Source organism: Heliconius melpomene, chromosome 13 (genome assembly GCF_056956725.1).
Source record: "Heliconius melpomene rosina isolate 202511_hmr_F chromosome 13, ASM5695672v1, whole genome shotgun sequence".
Classification (NCBI taxonomy): domain Eukaryota; kingdom Metazoa; phylum Arthropoda; class Insecta; order Lepidoptera; family Nymphalidae; genus Heliconius; species Heliconius melpomene.
The window spans coordinates 4874941-4892270 of NC_140401.1; the positions used below are offsets into that span (position 1 = coordinate 4874941).

At 30.6% G+C, this 17330-nt stretch overlaps 4 protein-coding genes across 4 annotated transcripts; all 4 read left to right on the forward strand.

Annotated features, from left to right (window-relative positions):
- Nucleotides 1-42: 42 nt before the first annotated feature.
- Nucleotides 43-5568, forward strand: dmrt93B (doublesex-Mab related 93B). The gene is made up of 5 exons (XM_085196569.1): nucleotides 43-545; nucleotides 3342-3515; nucleotides 3904-4013; nucleotides 4104-4254; nucleotides 4718-5568. The coding sequence occupies exons 1-5, from the start codon at nucleotides 387-389 to the stop codon at nucleotides 5000-5002; spliced, it is 879 nt and encodes a 292-aa protein (XP_085052695.1). The 5' UTR covers nucleotides 43-386; the 3' UTR covers nucleotides 5003-5568.
- A 1592-nt stretch (nucleotides 5569-7160) lies between these two features.
- Nucleotides 7161-8620, forward strand: LOC146532613 (protein THEM6-like). Its single transcript, XM_085196755.1, has 3 exons — nucleotides 7161-7308; nucleotides 7762-7976; nucleotides 8287-8620. Exons 1-3 carry the CDS (start codon nucleotides 7164-7166, stop codon nucleotides 8521-8523), a joined length of 597 nt encoding a protein of 198 aa, XP_085052881.1. The 5' UTR covers nucleotides 7161-7163; the 3' UTR covers nucleotides 8524-8620.
- A 621-nt stretch (nucleotides 8621-9241) lies between these two features.
- LOC146532614 (protein THEM6-like) lies at nucleotides 9242-11136 on the forward strand. Its single transcript, XM_085196754.1, has 3 exons — nucleotides 9242-9478; nucleotides 9771-9985; nucleotides 10830-11136. The coding sequence occupies exons 1-3, from the start codon at nucleotides 9337-9339 to the stop codon at nucleotides 11058-11060; spliced, it is 588 nt and encodes a 195-aa protein (XP_085052880.1). The 5' UTR covers nucleotides 9242-9336; the 3' UTR covers nucleotides 11061-11136.
- A 2314-nt stretch (nucleotides 11137-13450) lies between these two features.
- Nucleotides 13451-17282, forward strand: LOC146532615 (putative glutamate receptor). The gene is made up of 9 exons (XM_085196564.1): nucleotides 13451-14162; nucleotides 14249-14373; nucleotides 14468-14561; nucleotides 15088-15247; nucleotides 15564-15791; nucleotides 15878-15986; nucleotides 16072-16256; nucleotides 16361-16465; nucleotides 16665-17282. Exons 1-9 carry the CDS (start codon nucleotides 13465-13467, stop codon nucleotides 16758-16760), a joined length of 1800 nt encoding a protein of 599 aa, XP_085052690.1. The 5' UTR covers nucleotides 13451-13464; the 3' UTR covers nucleotides 16761-17282.
- The last annotated feature ends 48 nt before the right edge of the window (nucleotides 17283-17330 follow it).

Consider the following 17330-nt stretch of genomic DNA (forward strand, 5'->3'; position numbering starts at 1 on the left):
CAATGGGGTGTGTTGCGATCTCCGATTGGTGGATATATTAGCGAGGGCGGTTTGGGATAAATGGGATGCTGCGGAGTCTTCAGGATCTTAACTTTATCTCCTATTATATGGGGTTGAGGTTCATATGGATACATATCATTTGTAGCAACGCCTACCGACATCATGTTTCGGAATAAACAATTGAAGCTTATCAATAGTTTCAGGGCGGAGTGTTGTGTGGGCGGACGAATTTGTTATAATCTGTAACACAAAGAACATTATATTTGCTAACGATTTTTTCAGTGTTATTTAATATTATATAGTTTAACTTGCTTTTCTACTTATTAAATATATTCAGTGAATAAGAAATAGTTGCTTTTTTGATTTTTTTGTAGTTTCTTGTGAAAATGAATAGTGGTAGAGCCCGTGTCCCAAAATGTGCAAGATGTAGAAATCATGGGCTCATTTCTAGTTTACGAGGACACAAGAAAGCTTGTGCTTATCGCGATTGTCAGTGTCCAAAGTGTGGATTGATAAAAGAACGACAAAGGATTATGGCAGCTCAGGTAGGAAATGTACCAACATACTCATATACATTACACTTACTTCAATACACAAAACAAAATAGTAAATTATTTTCTGTAGATATGGTAGTGGAATTTTGGCTGTAGCTAGATTTTACTTTATATATTGTAATTATAGGCAAATATTATATTTAAAAGAAGCAAGGCAAGCAAGTACCTAAGACTAGTAAAGCTACTAAGTACTTAAATAAAATTAACATGTTCGAAAAATTACATATGATAGTTACACGTAACCATTCCATTGCATATATGTACCTATATGCTATAGAATAGTTTAAGGACGTCATTGTACAGTGGCGCAAAGTATGACTGCAAAACGCGTCGGTTGTGTGATCAATTTCCACTCAGCGGATTGAACTATTTTCTTTTCGACTCGCTCTTGTAGCAAGACAAAGCGTGGCGTTTAGTTGAGCCACTCAACTCGCAATATCTTGAAAATTGGATGGAAGGTGCGGAACATTGTCTTAACTTACTACTACTACTTAACTTACTTACTTGTCTTACAGAACTTCGCTTTTGGTACTATTCCATTTTTCTTGAAAAAATAGATAACATTATTTTATGAACTTTCTTTCCAGCTTTCCAATTTCTGAATTAAAGAACAAAGGGATACTTCCCTTTGTTTTTTAATTCAACTTAAAAAAATTGTAAATATACAAATATTGCAAGACAATTATTTTATTTATTGCTAATTGTACAAAAAAAGAAAAATAGTACAAAACTAAGTAGAAACTCGAAGTCAATGCAATCAAAATATACGGTCTTTTTTTTAATATTTTGATTGCGTTGACTTAAAAGCTTGATTTTTTTATGAAATTTCCGGGAATTTCCCATAAAAATCAGTTTTGTTGTTCCAGAGATTGGCCTGAACATAAGTAACTCTTTTTTTAAGGACGCTATTAATTATTTCTTATAGTTTAGCTGGACCACTACAGTTTTGCATCAGGTGTGGAAATTTTTGAAATTATATGTAGCCTAGATCCTGTCCAGGCAGGTTTAGCTACATACTAAAAAAGTTTCACTGAAATCCGTCCAGTAGTTCGGAAAATGTACGTGATGTACGCATGCATGAGCACGTGCATACAACTGTAGAGACAAACGGACAAATCATAGATTTTTCATTTATTAGTTATTTTAAACCTCCCTTACGGTGTTTCGCAACTATATGCAATGTATAAGATAAAGGCGAATTTTACTTACTTAAGATTTTAGTTGTGTTGTTGAACTTTATAATATTTATTTGTAATAATTTCAATTGTTTTAAATAATTACTGCCAGTATTTAACAAAAATGTTGGTTAAATAGTAAATTTTACAGAGATAAAGTCTAGTCTAGTTAGTCTAAAGTCTTTAATTTAAATACATCTTAGGTATTTAAATTAAATGTCAAAACCATTTCTTAATTTATAATGACGAACGAATTTAAAAATTCTAGGATAACCGAGGTATATCGGTTACCTAATTCAGAAATAACATGCAACGTGGAGGCGTTAATGTGTTTTAATGTAGTGAAATCGAGACCAGCTAATGCGCCGCTGAGTTTATTTAAACAAGTGGCATATGTTTACCGGACGCCGGATGAACCATCGATCGGCTTGCTCGGTAATGCATCGCTGACGCTGTCGATGTCCTACCACTTTCGTAGGGAATTTGTGAGTCGACATTAATATACGAGTATATAATCTAATAGTAGATATATCTTTGAAATCAATTGTGTATCTCAGTCTTATTGTTGGGGATTTTTATATACCTATATTCAATTTTTTTTTATTTTTATTAATGTCTAAAACTAAGAATTATATTTTTTGTTAATTGTACCGAATTGGGTTTTTTTTAATATGTATTTATTTTCCTGGTGGCTAACGATTACGTAAATTATAATTTAACAAATGGTCTTAATATAATTTCTAAATATTTTTCCTTATTTTTAATTAACATTAGATATTATTATATCAATTATGTTGTTTTTATTCAATTATCCAACTTTCTAAGACGTTGGGTGGTATAAGTTGTAAATATGCCACGTATCTTTTTATTTGATTTAGTGAGATCGACTTCTGTTTTCGTTTCCAATGAGGCGGGGATCGCCCCGGGAGCGATGGCCCGTCTCAATCCCTTGGGTGACCGCTTACCAAACATAAACATTGTCTGTTTGTCATTGATTTCGCGCTAAATTAAATTTATATATCAGTTTACCTATCAGTCAATGTCAATAAAAAACTATATAAATATATCATACTGATATTTTTACAAGAACATTTAATAGATATTTATACAAGTTAAGTTTGTTTACGTCAAAGTATATATTTCAGGAGTTTTATGTAATGAATTTAATAAAAACATTGTTTTTAATTTATCACAATTTATCAAAATGGTATTTAAGGGACCTTTTAAAATACATCAATATTGGTTTATTACAAAATGTACACAAAAATGTATGTTTTGCTATGTTTTCATTCTGGTCTGTGGTAATTAAAACCATATTACGCTTCTATTTGCCATTTTGGTCTATTTGTATGACATTTTTCAAATAAATATACTTACTTAGAAGGTTTAGTTTAACCGGTTTATTTTATTTTTGATTAAAAATTTACGCTCGACGACGCGACGGCTCGACTGCCCAATGTGTGTTGATATTATCACTCAGCTTAATATCCAATACTATTTTTAAATAATATCTAGTAATTTTCCTGCTTTAGCAAGATACTGCATAAAGTTTATCTACGTATTAATTAGTAAGTAAGTAATAATCATTTGTTTGTTTTTTATTTAATACCAGGTTGCACTAAAAAGGCAGCAGGCTGCTGAAGACAAAATTGCTCTACATTTGGCTTCAGTAGAAAGTGGGACTTCGTTAGAAACTTTACCTCCTGGTCGAATATATGGTATGCGAGTTACCGGGCCATGCCCGAGTCCAGGTCCAGAACCGGATTCTGCTGCGGATGATCAAACAGTAAATTACTACTTATTTGGATTTTCCAAAAAATATATAATAATTATTGTAGATGAAAGAAAGAATGTCTAAGTCGGTCGTGGTTGAGTGGGACAACTTCAGATTATAATCAGGTGGTTTAAGGTTCGATTTGGCTTATGTTTCATTTCCTCATGTCATTGTCAATTCCTGGCCATATCGGATCGCCATAATTAAAGAACAACAACAACAAAAAAGTTAAAGCTAGTCTACTACTTAGTCTCTATGACATAAAAAGTTGAGAACGGAGTGTCTTAACTTAGATTCTTTTATGCCTGCTCCTGCTGTATAATTTTAATAGAATTTTTAATACAGTAATAGTAACATTATATTTATATATTTTTTTATTTATCATAATATATTATTCTAGCCGATTCATATCGACAGCGAAACAAGCGATTCACTACCAGATTGCTGCAGTGTCACAGCGGACTCCGTTGGAAATACGAATAACTCTATTGGAAATTCCACACGATCCTGGTACTTAACTATACTTTGTTTATTATATTTAACATTTGCTTTAAATTATTTAAAATTAGTTAATAACAGTAATAATTGAAATTATTTTAGTGTTGATGAAAGTACAAGCAACGTGAGCTCAGCAGGACTAGAAATGTTACGAAAGCTTTTTCCGGGTAAAAAGCGCTCTGTTCTTGAGTTGGTACTCCGTCGTTGCAATCATGACCTTCTTAGAGCAGTTGAACACTGTAATGCAATTCACGTAAGTTAAAATATAATTATTTGATTGAAAATATATGATTTAATTTATCTATATGATAGTCTGAAATTAGAAATGATAAGTAATTCTTTATACAGAACTTAATAAAATTTATAAATAAAATAACTACCGCAGAGGCACGAGCTTGCGACTGTAAAATACTCGGGGAAATGAATTATTTAATATTTTCATTTCCTTTATCTGACAAACAAGGCAATGACAATGTATCAGCGGAAAGTGGGAGAAGTTTCGCTGAATTCTGGTAGTACTGGGTGTCGCGCTTTGCAGCTTAGCAGAGCGAGGAAATAAAAATACCTATTAAATATTTCATAGCCTCGAGTGGCAACCCATCTCACAACCTGTCGTGCTAACAGTCGCACGCTCATACTCCTGCGCACGCAACGAAGGCCCACTACTTATTGTAATTTCTTACAACGTATGCCTAAACAATAAATATACCTTGCAGGCACAACGCGACAAATCACTGCCCAGCGTCAGTTCTACATCAACCATTAGATTTGAATCAGTGTCAAGTTCAGAGGAAATCGAATCCAGATGGTCAGCATTTCGACCAGTGGGTCCTCGAGCACCGTTGCTACCTACACTAGTGATGGGTCGCGTGTGTGGCTCCGAGTGGTTGGTGCCATTACCTGCTCTACCAGCTCTGTCTGCCCCTTTATTGCTGCCTATGCCACACGCTCCTCCAAGCTCTTGCGCCCCGGACTGTAGACAGTGTAACAGTCATCATTGAGTGTAATCATAGTCATATAAATAATATTTGAGCTTTTATTAGTCATTATTCTTTATATTTAATGCCATAATATGCAATGCAAAGTTATATTAGCTTTTTTTTAATATATGAAAAATAATGTATGTAATTAATATTAATGTAATTGAATTATTTACTACATAGAAGGAATAGATTAATAATTCAAACTATTGTATGTTATTATAAAAATAACATACAATAGTTATATTATGACGATTTATATTCTGTATTTATACGCTGTATCTCTCACACAGTAGAGTAGGCAGAGGGAACCAAGTGTTAAGACACTCCGCTCCCCACTTTCTGCCAAATTCTGGAATATAAGTATTAACCTATTTTTTAGGAAGTATGTTAAGGAGGATATATAAAACTCTTTCACTATTTTGATTTCACAAAATGTAGTGTCGTTTTCAATTTACAGAAAGACAGAAAAGCTTAAAAAAATCTTCGTTTTTCCACCTAGCTAAAAAAAAATTTAAAGCGAATTACTCATGTAAAAATTTTATAAGTAAGTAAGTACTTTTAAATCTAAAAATTAAGTATATATTAAAATGAAAGCAATTAAAAAAATGTTTTATTTCACTACCTAAAATGTCCTACCCAACCCTACCTAGGTATTATTTTAAATTAAACTGCCTTACGCTGAAACTTTAAGAACTTTGTTTCATTTCAACTTTATAAATTATCAGACAAATTTAAATATTAGTCAGGAAATTAAAAGACAATTACTACGGTAATTGTCTTTTAATTTCCGGTGAGAAAATATTATGTATTCAATTATCATATATTGATATAATACATACATATATTTAATTTAAGATTAAATACATAATCGAAACGAACACGACGTGAGAAAAAATACTGTTTTAAATATAATACTGAAATCAGGATAAAATTCAAATAAAGGCCATTATGGAGCATTGGGATTCATCCATCAGCCCTTTAAAGTCCACTGCTCTACATAGGCCTCCCCTAATATTCGCCATTTCGTCTGGTCCTGCGCCCTTTGTATCCATCGGATTCCCGCTGTCTTCTTGAGGGATATACAATCGATAGGGATATACAATTGATATCCCAATGCTGTCAAGAAAAATGTCATTGGGACATCCATAGTACGGGACTTTTTATTTAATTCCTTATTATCATGTGGTCTTAAAACAAAATCTTTGTAAGTAAATTCACTTAACAAAAATTACTCGAATTTGGATAAAAAGTAGTAGTAGTTTTGGCATTCAGTTCTCTTTGCCTGACTTCTATGTGAGATAAAGCGTAAAGCTGATTAAATCAGAACGTTCTGTCGAGCCAATTTATATAAATCTGTTAAACAAATACCATTTTGGACCCTCTATGCTGGGAGCTATTATGGCTGACAATAACAAATTCCTGACAGTACGTACTCTAAATGAAGATAGAGATTTCTGTGGTATGTATCAAATGCTTAAAATAAATATAGCAATGTTTATGAGATTTATTAACTTACAATTGTTTACTTAAACTTACTGATTGCAAAATTGATGCAACTATAAATAGAGCATTGTATATAGGAATTTAGTAAAATTATCTACTATATACATTTCTGCATAAATGTACCTACGTTAAACAGTATGGAAGGTAATAATAGAAAGCAGTGAAATAAGAAAAGCTTAAAATTGGTACTAAAATATATTTGAAATTATTATTTTTTTTGGTAATTACGACTAAACTTTCATATAAACGTGTCTATCTACCGCTCTGTTACATGACATATTAAAACAACAATAATTAAACAATTTATAAGCATGTATAAATTACTTGCAGAAGAATTATATTACCATTTCAGTCCCTAAACCCAGAAGTCCGATACAAATATATAAATTGAACTATTTTTTATGTTGCCTATATACATAACTACTTACAAAAAATTACTTACTAAATGTACAAAAACAATATTTAACTACATGTATTTGTGATTCAAATCTAACAACACTATTTTAGTAATGAAATCATTCGGTGTCAACAAAGTTAATCGTATTCTTATTTAATATTCACGTTATTATATGTCCACGATTAAAATTTCTTATGAAATATAAGAGGTAGAGGTAAATGGTAGAGTTTTTGTAACAATCTTTTGTGGTGATCTACTTAAATTATAAATATTTTAAAAATGTTATATCTGTATGTTTTAGTGGGTATAATTTTGTTATATATGTTCTGTGATGTGAACTATGTGCTAAGAACATTTTTCACAGTATTGACTGGTCGATTGTATCAAAATAAATATTCCTTGAACGATATTACTACAATTTATGGTGAGTCATTCTGTGATGATTGTTTACGGAGTATCAGTCTTATGAACACCTGGATATTTAGCATAAATATTCCTATTATGTTATATATAGAGGCTGTCGTGGCGAAGAGGCACAAGTGTGACTGTAACGCGATGGTTGTGGGTTCGATCCCCACTCGAGGAAGTGCAATATTTATTTACGTTTATATTTGCATTTCTTCGCTCTGGTGTCGAGGCAAAGCGCGGCGTTGAATTCTGCCACTCAACACGCAATGCCTCCAGAATTCAGAAAGTGGGGAACGGAGTGTCTTAACTACTAGGTTCCCTCTGCCTACCCTGCTGTTTGCGGGATACAGCGTGCAGCATTTACAATTTTATTTATTTTTTATTTATACATCATATGAAGTAAACAGTATTGATAAAACAAGTCTAGAGCCTAGACTTAACGGTGTAATATTTTTTATGTTACCGACAGGCGTATGCACCTTGCAGGATTGTGATGTGTTCTTCAATGGTTTACGCCTAGCCAGAATAATTCGAGAAATCGATTTTGCAAGATATCATTTCTACGATAGAACTGGTATTTATCAATGCAGTAGAAATCTTGGAATCAAATCATTGCAAGGATCCACATTAACAGTATCTGTAAATGCTGTACCATTATTTGTACCATATAAAATCACAACTAAGGTAATATGATAAGTTATTTATTTATATGAAACTTAGATATAAATAATATCTTACATTTTTCTATATTTTTTAATATATTTGAACACACTATTTGATGTGATGATTTGCTTTGATGCCTAAACTTATGTATATTTGGATATTATACATACTTATGTAATTAGTGTACTAGCACAATTTTTATACACATTTAAAATCTCACCCCTTTTCCTCCTTATATTTATTTACACATAATTATATAAGATTGAAAATGTAACTTTGACCTTATTAATTTGACCGTCAATATTCACATAATATTTATATTATTTTACAGTTAGTATATTGGGATGAGAGATCTTTATTTTTCGAACATGAAGTAGTTAGCTTACACGACGGAAAACCTCGGTGTCTAGTGGTCTCACGTCAATATGCCATTGGTAGAAATGACCAAAGTGCTATGGCCTTACTTAAAGATTTACCTGGATCATCCATTCGTCGTAACTGCCCTAAGTATATAAAAGATTGGTTGTTAAGTATGAAAATTAATAGTCAGAAAATAAATAAAATGTAGAAAATTTAAAAGTGTAAATTTGTTGCGCAGAAAATCTAAACAATATTTTATTATATTTATTTACAAACAAATTGTAATTTTTATCTCTAAAAATATTATGTCAATTACTCGTATGAAGTGTTATGTTAATAAAGTGTTAGTATTTTGTACGTACATTTATAAATTTATTTTTATAAAACATTTTGTATATTTTTTTTTATTTTTTTATTTTTTTATTTATATATATTTCAACATTGTTAAAGGCACTACAAAAAACCACGAAAGTTTGTCTCGAGTACCATAACTCGTCTGAATGATAGATTTAAATAATATTTCTTTAATAGTTGATTTAAGCTCCCCTCAGTAATTTTACCTCGTAGGTTAGTGTCCAAGTTATTTATTAAGTAAGGAACCATGTATGCCCGGGTGGGTTGTCCGTATTTTTTATTAGCTGATAATGAAACTAATTCCCGATAACACTGCATTGGCTGTTATTGTTTTTTTTATTTAAAAGGAAAATTCATTTTTATATAAAATAAAATTGTTTTTAAGGATAAATTTCTACTCAATTACACTTTTAATTATAATAATGATTTTTTCAATTCTTTTCTAAATTCGTATACTTCTATTCTATGTTCAAAATGGCAGTAATCACAATTTCTATATTATGCTAATGTTATTAAAATTGAACTTTGTATGGTACTTTTACCGTTGCTTCTCCTATTGACGTGGGCGAACGATACACCGGTGAATGCCACACAGTGCGCTTCCATACTTGTTATCGGACGGACAAATAAAACTTTACTAGCTGCGAGTGACAAAAATAAAAGTAAAATGTATTGTGTTGTTGTAACGATTATAGCATTATTGTACGTTTTCTGGGATGTCAACTATTTCCTCCGGATCGCATTCACTATAGGTCTTGGTAGACTGTTCCAAAAGAAATGTGGGATAAAAGATCCAACTACCATATATGGTAAGGTTATTAAATCAATATAAATGTATGTTTTTATTTATATTTTTGCAATATTATTTAAAATTAGCTTTTTAATACATTTTTGTAATTGAACATATTTAATAATTAAATACTTATGTCTTTTAATTACTCTTAACTACGATATAAATTAGCATTTTATAATTTTAATTAACTCAGTACATACCTATTTATGATATTATAATGATATATATGTGTGTTCTCCGAATGGCTTTTTTCTATACATTTAGATATATGTGAATAAAATATGTTTATTATATTATCTATATTACAGGTTTTTGTACTACCCAAGATGTGGATATTTTCCTAAGACATATGAATAATGCACGGTATGTTCGAGAATTAGATTTTGCAAGATTTCATTTTTATGATAGAACTGGTATCTATGCAAACATAAAAGCAGTTGATGGACATGCTCTACAAGGAGCTTCGAGCATTCGGTATAGAAGGACTATACCTATATTTACCGCTTACAAAGTAGAGACAAAGGTAAGTTTTTAAGCTAAATGTAAATCTGCCTCTTCCCGTTTTTATTGTATTACACGTGCATTGTTATGATTTTATTCATGACACTTCTACATTTTGTGTTAGTTTAATTTAAAAAAAAGTAATAAAATTAACAAGCCTAAAATAATACCTAATAGTGTGAAATTAAACAAACCTAATGTGTCCTTCCTTTAACGCCTCCTTCCTTTGAGATTTCTTTTAGAAGTAAGCCCACCCTTGTCAACAAAATTTTTCTTCTTTAAATTTCTGTATTTTGTTTAGTGCAATAAAGAATATATATATACATATTGAGCGTTGAGTCGGCTTTTACAATCATAATTTTTACTTTTAAATGAGTCTTCCTACGATTTACTTTGCTAACTTAGGAGCTTTGTTACTTTCTCAAATCTTGTATATTTTAATACTTATACATGTTTATACTACATTTGAGATTGTATCGTGTTTTGCCTATCTAGATTCTAGACACACACTATCTAGTGTGTTAGTCGGTACTTGCTGAATTTTATAATTTTAATATAGTTATACTTTGTGTAATTATTACAATAGAACTAAAATTACATAAACACGAATAATACTCGTTACGTACAATATGTACGTCAAAAAGTATAATTATTTTAAATTATATGTAAATTACACTAAGACAAAGATGAAATGAATATAATAATAACGTGTTTGGGAATATGAAAATATATTGTTTTAAATACAATTATAAAACTTTAGGTAATATAAGTATTTTTTCCAGAATGATTATTTTCGATATAATAAAATGTACTATGTAATTCATATTATTAATTAAATCTAATATTGACGTTATTTTTATTTACAGTTAGTTTATTGGGAAGACAAAACTCTCTTTATAGAACAAAAGTTTGTCACATTGAACGATGGTTTTGTGAGAGCAGTTATTTTGTCACGACAAAATCTCATTAACATTGATGCAGATACACTTCTGAAAAATGTTTCGGGCTCAGAAAACAAACCTGAATGTCCAGAAGAGATCAAGCATTGGTTGGAGTCTATAGAAATCTCTAGTGCAAGGCTTAGGAAGAAGGATTAATTTTGTATTGTACATCTTTAATGTGTTATTATATTTTTTATACTATTTTTACGAAATAAACCATATGTCTACAGTGTTTGTTCTTTATTTTGCATATTAGTTTAGTTAAAAAGTTTTAAAGTATAATGGTACAGTGGAGGTGTAATGTTACCCTGGCGCTTATTTCTCTCCGTATTAGGTTACTGTTTACACAACCTGCACATTATGGAGTGTAGGGGAATAAATGTTTTTCTATAGTATATTGATTACTGCTGTGCCGTATAGAATGATTGTCATAATTTTAGACGATGCGAGTTGCGACGAGAATATGACTATTTTATGCATTATGCAGTTTAAATTGTTTGTAAAAACTAATAAAAGAAAATTTACCTTATTTTAGGAGGAGAAAAATTCACATAAATAGCTGTTTAATAGCACCGTTGATTGATATCAAAAAACAATGAATTAGAGTAAAATTTTGCATAAATAAGTATTCATTTGGAATCAAATACAGAGAGAATTGATTATGGCGGACTTACAATGATGGAATAATATTTTGAATTTTTGAATCAATCTGTATAGTGTATAACATGAGATGATTAATAATTAAAAGATTTGGCATTAAAGCACGAATAAAAAAACCACTTACATTACATAATATATTAGGTAAAAGTTGTAAGAAAAGATAGTGTTGAATTATAATATATATTATTAAGTATACAGCCTATCAATATTTTACAATATTTTGTAAAAGGACACAACTGAGAATATAATTTTAAATAAATCTTATAAACATTTATAACATCCTTTTTTAATAATTTGTTTCTTATTAAAAACGATAGTAAAAACATAAACAGTTTAGTCTTTTCGGCGTCACTTCTAACGCTGACGGGATATTTGTGCCTAAAAAAGACCACACGAGCGATAATCTTAATTTTTTTTGTTTAGTATACTCAAATAATCTTGAGTTGAGTACAAAAAATTATAATATAAAAATTAAAATGCCGTTTCACGACGAATCCTTTTAGTATGCCATGTATAATAAATAACAAAATTTATGAAAGAAATTTTGTTTGATCCTCATGATCCTTTGAAAGCTATACACAGATTTTTTAACACAAAATTTAAACATATTATACGTCAATTTATATTAATCATATTATAATCTGTAACTATATATAGTCTTTATTATAGTCAATGATCGTGAATGCTTGGAGTGGTACAGGCGGTGGCGCTTGCCGCCGTGTGTGTCTTGTCGCGTAACAATAATAAAATATCCATTAGCCCTAGTGACATGCGGTCTCAGGAATCTTTCCAATTGTCCTTATTTATTTAGTCAACGAACAAATAGGCAATCGTGTAAACATGATGCTAATAACAATTAAGCTATTAAATTTAAAATGTCATATAAATATATATTCTTATGCTTTTTAAAATAAAATTTAATAAATTACTTACTTATACCAATTTTGATGGTTCCGTCCGTCCAAAACTTTTATTTGTAATTCATTTGGAACGAAATGAGTGTATATGAGTGCAAGCTTAAGTTTGTCAACCTTTATAAACATCCTCGATGACCTACAGTCATGAAATTGGTACGGAATCTTCGATGGCTAACTCGCACTTGACAATTTATTGTTGGTTCGGTCACCACTCAGGGAAATGAACTATTTTCATTTCCATGCTTCGGTAACAAAATGCAGTAATGGGTTTCGCCATATAATATGCAATGTCTCGGTGTCTTTTCTTGATTCTGTCTGCCTACTATGTGAAATAAAGGGTGAAAGTGAAAATAAAACAAAAGTCAGTACTTTCCTATATTTTTTATAGTAGTAAGTACATAACTATTTGTTTGTTACTAATTTTCTATTTAACGATTCAACGTTGATTGTAAACTGGAATAATCAATCAGCCCTATTTTATACATTATAGAACCTGAAAACCCTACTATTTCTTGTTTGAAAAACTATAATTACATACCTTTTGTAAATAGCCTTTGAAGAGTCTAATAGTGGTAAACAGTAACAGTAAATAAGTATCATTTCATTAAATGACGTATAGAATACGTAATGTTTGTGACAAGCAAATTATATTGTGTCCAATTATTTCCCATATTTAAATATTTTTTTGTGTTCTGGTGTATTTTTTATTCCTAGCACATTGTAGTTGATTATTTAATCGATTTGAAAACATTACTTACCCTTGCGCGTAATGACAGTAGGCAAATAAAAAAAATGTATATGTTGAATCAGACAAGGCTAACATTTCATCGATTTAGTACTAATATCGAAAAAAAATCATCATTTTAATTCATAAAATATGAAGGAACCCTAAACAGTAAGCAGATTTTCCATATAAAAATCGAGTTGCGATCCCATTGTAGCAGTATAAAATTCTATACGTGATATAATATAAGTAATGTACAATGATACCTTTACCACAAGCTTTGACGGCATTAGAAATATTATTGAAAATATTAATTGGCCAATATCTTAATTCATCGTATTGTATTACGATAATTTTTGACGAATACTTATTTCTCCAATCACCCAAGAGTTTTATGTATATAGATGCAAGTAATAATGAATCGCTAACAAACCAGATGCTTAACGCCTCAGAAATGGGTTGCTCCGATTATATCGTACAACTAAATGACCCGGATATGTTTTTTGTGGCGTATGAGAACGTTGCGCGTATGGGTAACGTAAGAAAAGGTGACAGAAAAATAATTATGCTTCCCACTTTCTACCATCTCATCAATGGAAGTTCAGACGTGCTTTTAAATGTATTATCAAATAGAGAAGCCAGCTTCGTTGCTAACATATTGTTAATCATGAAAGCAGAATCATCTCCAGAGTGTCATATTTACGACTTAGTTACTCATAAATTTGTTGGCATTGACGAAAATGACAAGCCGGTCGTTTTAGATAGTTGGAATTCCTGCACAGAAGAATTTGAAAAGAATGTTTACTTATTTCCGCATAATATGTCTAATGTATATGGAAAAATAGTTAAGGTCACAGCATTTACATACAAGCCCTATGTCTTGTTAGATCTTGAACCCAATGTTACACCTAATGGTCGAGATGGCTTGGATATTAGAATTGTCGAAGAGTTTTGCAGGTCATGAGACCATTGATAAAATAGTAAATTTTGTTGCAATTATGTCGTTACAATTTAAAAATATTGATAGGAAATGTTTTTCACAGATGGATCAATTGTACGATAGAAATGGTAGGAGACGATGGTAGGGAATGGGGAGAAATTTACGATAACAGGACCGGTATAGGTATTTTAGGGAATGTATATGAAGATCGAGCTGATCTTGGTATAAGTAAGATTTTAACGTTTTTTTACTAAACATCTATTTGAAACTTCTATTATGAAAAGTTTTTTTACGCAGGTGTTCTTATTATTATTTTTTCCAGCGGCACTATATTCCTGGTACGAAGAATACATTGTAATGGATTTTTCGACTCCTTATGTAAGAACTGGAGTTACTTGCGTTGCACCTTCACCAAGGTATGGTTTTTTTTCAATATCCCGAAGGCAGATGGAGCCTTTTGTTAAGACACGCTCGCTCGCTTGCTCCTTACTCTCCGCCGAAAGTCATGGCATGTAGAGTGACGGAACTCTACACCACACTTTGCCTCGACACCAGAGCGAAAATATAATAGCGCCACGACCGGCCTTTTTCAATTTAATGCAGTTGGATTTTTTATGATTATTATTCTATTTCACACTTTTTTGTTAGGATTTCATAACTAGGATTACTACACGGAAAAAAAATCCTGGAGATTTGAACCTTTCACAGTCCACTCACAGTAGGCCGTCACTGCTTCTATTCCCGTACAAAAAGGAAAACTAATGGAATATTAAAATATCTAAATCTTTTTAGCCATTCTTACGTAACACATTCTCTCAGCGTGACATTTTCCCTTGTAATAGTAGTAGATTCGACCAGCTTGACTACGTACTCCGTACTCCGTATATCCTGAAGATATATAAGATATATATGACAGATACCTATATTTTATTATTATTTCAGATTATTAGCAAGTTGGCGAATGCCGTTACTACCTTTTAATTTGTATATGTGGATTTGTATATTTTTCACATTTATATATGCATCGTTGGCTTTGATGATTGCAAAAGGATTTTCTACCACTGATATATTTTTGACAACTTTTGGTATTATGATAACGCAGGTATACCTATGTTATAATTCATTCCATAGCCGTATTTTTTTTAGGATTAAGCGAAGTGTGGAAGAATCTTTAAAAGCAAAATATGTTTAAATTAATTTTAAATTCAAAGTGGTTTTTATGACAACCTACATATACCTACCTACTAGTACCTATATGCATTGTTTAATATCTATCCATCGTTATAATACGTGGTTTAGTACGATTTTTGTCTCGAGACAGTTAATTTTATTAAAAAGCTTTTAAAAACGTAGGGAGCTTTAATTTTATAATTAAAAGAAAATGTGAAAGAAAATCTTCAATTTTTTTATTTATTTAGTCACAGCCTGAATCTGGATTTTCGACATGGCGAACGCGCAGCGTAATCGGGTGGATGATGATGACTGGTTTAGTTTTGGACAATGCATATGGGGGTGGTCTGGCATCTACTTTCACTGTACCCAGATATGAACCTTCTATAAATACAATTAAAGATATCGTTGACCGTAAACTAATATGGGGCGCTACACACGACGCTTGGACATTTTCCCTAATACTTTCTCAAGAGGTTATATTTCCGTATATTATATCAGATTGGTTGGATATATTTATAGTACTTCTATGTATAAGCTTATAATAAATTATATGTTTTAGCCTTTGCTTAAAAAGTTAGTAAAATTATTCCGTACGTATCCGTCTGAAGACTTAAAGCGTAGAAGCTTTAATCGGAGTATGGCGTTCAGCATAGAAAAATTACCTGGTGGTATAACAATAATCGTCGTAATATCACTATTAATTACAAAAACATTATTATTCTACAAAATTATTCTACAATTTTACTTTTAAAGGTACTTTCGCTATTGGAGAATATATAACCAAAGAAGCAACATTTGATTTAACTATTATGTTAGAAGAATATTATTTTGAACAATGCATTGTAATGATGCGGAAAAATTCCTTTTATACACATAAATTAAGCAAACTTATAGGACGTCTTCATGAATCAGGCTTGTTGTTAGCGTGGGAAACACAGGTACCTACTTAACAACTTATATAACTATTGTATACGTTGTCCATGTGCTTATAAGATTTTGTTTTTATTAATATAGGTAATAATTTTAAAAATTGTGTTTGTAGATAGCGTTGCAGTACTTGGACTACAAGGTTCAATTGGCAGTTAAACTTTCACGGTCTAAAAAAGATGTTGAAAACATCGAGCCCTTGGCCTTAAGACATGTTGAAGTATGTATAGTACGTTGAGGTAAGATCTGGACAAGGCTGTAGTGACGATATATATTCTGGATTTTAGGAGCTATAGGTATAGCCTTTTGTCATCTACAAAAATCGCCCTATATTACCTCAACGTATTTTATTATTGTTTATAAAATTTATGTTTTTTTTTATAACTAAAAAATACATATTGTATTTTTTTTGCTTCCAGGGAATTTTTATAATTTATGGTATTGGAGTTTTGATATCAATTATTTCGTTCATGATAGAAATTATACAAAAAAAGAGAAATAACAAGCGTCGTTAATGCCAATGTTATGAAACCAAGATTTGCAATGATAAAATCGTCTACGTTTGTTAATTTTCCTAAAATTTTTTTTCGAATGAAATTAATTTATAATTTACTTTACTTTAATATGGATAATAATTATAATTAATTTCATGGAATACTCACTTTATATTGCTTTTTATATACAGTTAATGTAAAAAAATATAAAATTGTTAAAAAAATAATAATTTAATTTTGTAAAAAATGTTAAATAAAATATATATTTAAATAACATCGTAATAACGCTCCTTTTGCACTGGGAGGCAGAATATTCACCTGACAACCAGCTATTATATAGCTAATAACATTGAATGCAATATTGAAATATTAGATTGAGTATCTAAAAAATTCTTTATAAACAATTGAGTTTTAAGAGAACAATAAGAGAACAATATTGCACAATATCATCGTAAATATGTAAATGATCTAATAATATTCACATATTTCTACTGTGAATCGTCAATATTTACATTGTTTTCTTCAATAAAAGGACGAAGTTCTCAATTGGGTTGTATTTTTTATTTTCATAATAATATAAAGTAGCTTTTT